The sequence below is a fragment of the Quercus suber genome, unplaced genomic scaffold (genome assembly GCF_002906115.3).
Source record: "Quercus suber isolate HL8 unplaced genomic scaffold, Cork oak 2.0 scaffold_483, whole genome shotgun sequence".
NCBI classification, from domain to species: Eukaryota; Viridiplantae; Streptophyta; class Magnoliopsida; order Fagales; family Fagaceae; genus Quercus; species Quercus suber.
The window spans coordinates 582,073-588,977 of NW_027069933.1; the positions used below are offsets into that span (position 1 = coordinate 582,073).

General features: G+C 31.2%; 1 protein-coding gene across 1 annotated transcript; it reads right to left on the bottom strand.

Moving 5' to 3' along the window:
- Positions 1 to 3,759: 3,759 nt before the first annotated feature.
- On the bottom strand, positions 3,760 to 4,416 carry LOC136063068 (putative F-box protein At3g17490). Its single transcript, XM_065762946.1, has one exon. It carries the CDS (start codon positions 4,414 to 4,416, stop codon positions 3,760 to 3,762), a length of 657 nt encoding a protein of 218 aa, XP_065619018.1.
- Between the last annotated feature and the right edge of the window lie 2,489 nt (positions 4,417 to 6,905).

Sequence of the window (6,905 nt, forward strand, 5' to 3'; positions counted from 1 at the left end):
TGCTATAAAAAAGCCTTCTCATGTTGTATGAAATTTTGCCTGCTGGTCCGGCAAGATGTATTTTTGGTTTTAAAAGAAATTTTGTCACGGTATTAAGTACAACTGGCCTTCTCATTTCACTTAATAACTGGTTGTTAAATTTTTGTTCAAACTGACTTGGAAACAGCTGGTAAAAGATTTCCATTCAACTTTTCCTGAACCATCACATTAGAATTCTGATCAATGATTCCTGACACGACTTTCATACTGGTTTGAACTTGGACCAAAAATTATCTTAGATCAGATGAGTGCAAATATGAGTGTACTTGTTTGAACATAGGTGAAACTTGAAAGGAATCAACTGTAATCTTTAATGACCCATCTGTGGGGGATCAAAACTCTTCTTGCTGCTGATATGTCACATGACTTTTGTTTTCAGATGGCCTACTTGTATTATTATCCCATGTGTAGGGTTGTAGTTCTATTTATCTCTAATTATCCATATCAAGGTTTACTTTAATTGCAGCAGCTTCTTTGACTTTCTACTGGTCACTCTGAATCTTTTTTTTTTTGTTATCTCCTGTATTGTAATAAAGAAAAACATGAGGCAATTTTCAGAATATATGTTCAAATTACAAATTCTTCAATGTATTTTTATACAAACTTTACGAAAGTCAATCAATTACATATAAAACTACAACATACCTGGTTGGATTAATAATAAATATTTGAGTTGATAAAATCATAGTTAATAATTCTTACTTTTTTCCTTTCTTTCTTGGATGAATTACTAATTACATTTCTATTAATACTATTGCAGCCCAAGAACTAACCAATTAGATTTCTATTGATACTGTTAGAGCCCAAGAACTAACCGTTCATGTCACCCAACAATTTACACTAAAGTGTTTTGGCACTTTCTTCCCAGTCCTATTCATCAAAACCCATCACTTGCAGTTATATTCCTCAAGAAAAGTAACTTCACACCCGCACACGCAGGGCCGGCTCAACAACTTTTGTGGCCTTACGCGAAAATTTTAAGTGGAATTTTTTTAATATTTAAATATTATTAAATAATATTTATTAAATTTTTTTATTTAAAATCTATTTTTCTTACTTTTTGATATGCAAAATTACTAATTAGTTATTGCAAATTTTATAAAGCCGTGACCACTTTATACTTTAAAGTTTAAACCTATATAAATAAAAATTAATGCATTACATGGTTCAATAAATTAGTATCACTATAATACAATTGAGTTGATATGATATACATCAAATTATTAGTTAACGTGATAATTTATAATAATTCATAAAGTAAAAGCTTGCATAAAATGTGTATATATATATATATATATATATATATTAATTTGAGTAGGTATACATTGGGTGTGGGTGTGGGTGTGGCCCATGGGGGTTGGTTACTGGGTTAGTGAATGTGTAGGCAATGTAGCCGTGTGGGTGGGGACTAGCTAATAGCTATATGCAGAGATCTCTTGCACTTGCACAGTAGCTATGAAATCTTTTTCAACTTTTTTAGATTATAAAATATTATATACTCAACAGTTGAGTATTATCAGGCTATCATTCTATCAAGTTGTGTGACAATGAGTAGACTGCATTGTTTTTTTTTTTTTTTCCTTTTAATCTTATGCAACTCAGGATAGAACGAGGCATTTTTAATGCATTTTATTGACTAATAAAAGCATTAAAAAAATTTATTTTTGTAATTAGAATATATAGATAAATATTATATATATATATATATATATATAATTTTTTTTTTTTACAAGTGATGGCCTTCCTTTATTTGGGGGCCTTAAACGATTACATCAATTGCATCCATTGTTTAGCTGGCCTTATGCACACGCCATCCCTTTGTTTGCAAAAATTGAATGGAAGCTTAAAAAGCCAACCATTTGCACAAATACAGATACCAAATTGGCTTAAACCATGTAAAAACCTTTGTTTTTTTTTTTTTTTGGATAAGTAAAAAAGATGTATATTCAAAAGGCTGCTTTATGCATGAAAAACATAAAGCTAACCAAAAATTAAAAAAATAAACCTAACTAAAAACCTAACTTTCTCATACCAATATCTCCTTATGTCCAAAACACACTAACAACAAAATAGAAAGGCTTCAAATCCAAACATTTTCAATAAACTCAGATTCTAAATTGCCTAAGACAATTAAAAACCAAACTTTCTCATACCAATAATTCAATCCCAAAGACTAACCCTTTGTTTGCAACAATTGAATGAAAAAATTAAAGGCCAAGCATAAACCAGATGCAAAATTAGCTCATACTAATTCCCTCCCATATAAATATATAGGTAAGCCCCATTGCTAGACAACATGGTTTTGAAACCCAGACCTTTAATAGAATCGGACAAATGAGAGGTTCAAGATTTTTGAGGTTGAACCGAGATCAGACCGTAATGATGTCATAAATCATTTAATAATAAAATTAAAGTAAAATAATATAATAATGAGCAATCTTGATTTAAAAAATATATAGAAATTAAATAATTTTTAAGTATATTATCACAAATTTAAATAATAAATAATAAAGCATAAAACAATAAATTAAAATTACATTTAATCATTCAAGTATTTATAGTTATAATGATTTTTTTTATGAACATTTAGTTTTAATGATTATTTTATTGGTATGTTTAATGTTTTATATAATACTTTGGAGTAAATAAAGAGAGGGTTTAAAATAAAAAAAAAGTAAATAAAGAATACTCTTTAAGAAATTATGGATGTGTTTGGATACTGCTTATTTTGTTGAAATTGAAAAATTATTGCTGAAAGTACTATAGATAAAGGTAAAAGTTAGTTGAAATAGTACAGTGAGATTCTGAATAGTGCTAAAAAGTGCAGTGGGTCTCATGAATAGTAACAAAAATAAGTTGAATAGTTAAATAATTTTTATTTTTCATCTATACACAAATGCACACTAATATAGAAAAGTATCTACTTTAAAATCTGAACCAACAAAAATAAAAATATAAAATTCTCAACTCATTAAAATCAAATGTTTACTCACTGTCTCATTATCTAGTTCAAGTTTCAACATTGGCTTTTTTTAAAATTAAAGGTAATTTAAATAAATAATGAAAGAAGCCAACTCATTTCCCACTAAAATCACAGTTTCCAAAAATCTAATAAACTCCTTTTAGTCCTTTACTTTGTCTTCCCAACCCACTTCTCAATTTTCGTCTCTTCCTCTCCTCACCTCTGTCGGTGTCTTCCCAGTTCCTCAAAAAATCTGTAACAACAAAGTCTTTCTTTTACAGGTTCGATCTTTCATTCACTCTACCTCTTTCTCTCTCCACCTCACTCTTTCTTCTTTAAAGAACAAATTTGGTGAACGGGAAGCTATTTTATATGAAGACCAATACTATCTATGACCACTTTTGCTGTGAAATTTTTCAGAGAAGTAACCGGTAAACTTGTGTCCAGTTTTGAAAACCGCACGGTTTGACTGCAGTTCAAGGGGTTCGCTATAAAGTGAAATTTCTGGTTTTGTAAGTTTAAAAAACTGGAGTGTTCACCAGTTTCTGGTTAATCCTATCCGACCGTACAGTTCAGTCCAAATTTCAAAGCAATGGTAGACAAGTAGTGCCAACTTAAACAAATATGTGCAAAATATTGTGACAAATGAAAGACCTTTTCCTAAAAATCAACAATAATTTCATATCAAAACGTGCAACATATGCATACCATACCTCAATGATCCAAAATTCTTAAATAGTTAATAAAAGAATAATAAGCTACCATACCTCAGTTAGTTCAACATATTCCTTAGGGATAGAACACTGCACAAGTTGTAATTCTTTTGAAATCTGGCTAGGATGAACACTCTCTATGGTCTTTGTAAGCGGATCGTATAAGACTAACTCTCCTTTTTTATTGAGGAAAATTTTCGCATTCTTCCAAAACCCCAATAGAATTTGAATATCGTTAGAACAATCAATTTTGAAAAGCTTTGTCCATGAAGCCCTAACCTCAAATTCCAACAAAACCCAGATTTCAAAATACGGATCTTGGTTCCAATCCTTCAAAACCATTAACGAAAGAGATTTGTTTAACACCTTTAGAATGTGACGCTGGTCAGAAGCACGCCTAATGACAGTTTCAGCAGGAAGCGGTGTTGTTTGAAAGGTTTCATTACTGAAGTCAAATCTGTTAATTCTCTCTACATTATCTTTTAAAGCATCTGCATACCAAAAAGAAAACCCCTCTAAGTATGCTTCGGTATCCCTGTTATCCAAGATATCGGAGAACATTACGTCAGATTCACAGTTGAGCTGTTTCCAAGAACGGTTGTGCAGGCTAAACATCTCCACTACTTGATAGGCATTCATGCAGAATGTGTCATCACCACGAATTACCCTCAAAACTTCGAATTCATTTGTTTGAGGGTCCATGCCAACAGCTTTAGAGGGTTCCAAACATATATCTCCCTTTTTTCAGAAAAATCATAAAGACAAATAAGACTTCAACAACAAGCCACTATGTCGAGCTTTTGATATGGACAGGTCTTTAGAGAGAAAAATGGTGATGTTCGCAGGGGTAGATGGAGAGAAGTCTAATAAGAACATTTGAGCATTTTGAAAGAGTGGAATGAATATAGCTGCTTTGGGGAATCAATGCACTCCTGGGTTTTGATGAGGATGAAGCAAGGGTTGGCATCTTGGGATTGGACATTGTTGTTAACAATAGATTCATGGAGTAGGTTCTTTGAAACAAAATCAAAATTTCCAATGAGATTGGGCCAATCTTTGGAGACTAATTTGAATCGAATGAGCGATTTTGGAGGCAAATTTGATAGATATTGATCACAGGATTCTTGGAAAGTTTCTTGTTTGACATAGCTTGTCAACAATTATTCAACACACTATTACAACTTCTCCAAAAAGATTCAGAACTCAAATAGCAATCTAACTCACTATTACAACTTCTCCAAAAAGATTCAGAACTCAAATAACAATCTAACTCATTGACTGATGCAGCATTATAACTAACTAGCTGAGTTCCCGCACGATGTGCGGTGCAACTCATTATTAGTTTTCACCAATATTTCAATAAGATTTAGTTTAACTGGTTGACATCTTAATTTCTAATAGAAACATTCAAAATTCAGATCCCTCACACTCAACTATCGATGTATATAAAAAAATTTCAATAAATTTCTTTGTAAAAAAAGGTAATCTTTAGTTATTTTATAGACAAAATAGAAAGACACTAAGAATAGTGTAGTGATTTGATCATAGTATATGTATATGTGTGTGTGTGTGTGTGTGTGTGTGTGTGTTTGTGTTTTTCAATTGAAAATTGCATGATATATTGGGTCATATAAATAGGCATGTTCATGCTTACAAAAATGTAAATATCCTTCAAATTATTTTTTTTACATTCTGGATTTTGTGTTAGTAAAGTTATTTTTTTTTTTCCCTTTTCGTTGGACATTGTTTCAATAGTTGCAAAGACAACTAAAATTTTAGTAAGAATACCATATTTAAAATCAATTGTTCATCACATAAAAAAAATCAATTGTTTCTCATATAAATCTTAGAAAAATAATATTAAAATTTCATTATGCTTAAAATAATTAATATAACAAAATAAACATATTCATTCTATTAGTTATCTTTCTAATTACATAGAATAAATATTACAATGTTAGTTCCACACACACACAAACACACACATATATAAGAGTTACACATTTTTTACACAGTAAATTTCTAAAAGATCTAACGGTTGAAAAATATCATTAAATGACATTACTTTTCCTCTGATTACCTTAATGAAACTATATTTTTTTTCTCTCTCCTTATTCATTGCTTTCCAATTGATTAAAAGGCACACCGCCATTTTCAAGAACCTGCAAAACATATACTCATCCACAAAAGAGCACCTTGCCATAGCCAAAGTGGGGGTTTCAGCAAAGAAACAATTGCATGGTACACCAGAAATTTGTTAGGTTGGCTTTGTTTGCAAATCAAGCATTTTAGATTTAGAGTTGCTCTATTTTCCTACCAAACTTAATTACCGTATATCTATAAGAGTTTCTAAAAAGTTTTACTAAAGAATCCAAAAAAAAAAAAGGTCTAAATTTTAATTTAGCTTCAATGATTATAGCATATGTAATCAGTAATCATAAAGGGCAGGTCGCATCCCAAAGTCTATGGGAGAAGTTTCATATAATCCAATGACACACAGAAGAAAAGACAGACATACAAGGAGGCAACTGATTAGCATAATAAGCCTTTTGTACTCCTAAACAGATATGGCTGGGACTTGGGGAAAATCCAACCCGTTATAGTTTGCTCAATAAAATTTCTACCGTTCACTTAAAAAATTGAAAGTTTGAGACAAAACTTTGGCCTTTATTAATATTAAAAAAGATAAAAAGATAAAAAAAAAAAAGATAGAGTGCTCTTCAAGAGGGTGGAAAGAAAAAGGGAAAAAATTGTGGAAAGTATTGAATAAAGAGAGAAAAAAAAAAATTGTTATTAAGTGGTAGAGATTATGTGTTTGTTTGGTGGGAGGATACATTGGGCTGTTCAATTCTGTCGTGCACCGCAAGATTGGGAACAAGAATCTTTTGATCAGTTTATGGACATTGTTTACTCTTCGACTTTGTAGGGGGTTGGCCCTGACAAGTTTTGTTGGAAGCTAGCAAGGAGTGGAGGTTTTGAGGTTAGAGGATTTAATCTTTCTTTCTACCCTCCTACTCTTATTTGCTTCCCTTGGAGAATGGTATGGCAATCAAAGATTCCTCCAAGGGTTGCTTTCTATTCTTGGTATGCTTCTTTAGGTAAGATTCTTATAACAGATAACCTTCGCAAAAGGTGTATTATTGTCCTTAATTGGTGTTATATGTATAAGAGATGTGGGGAGTCGGTGGATC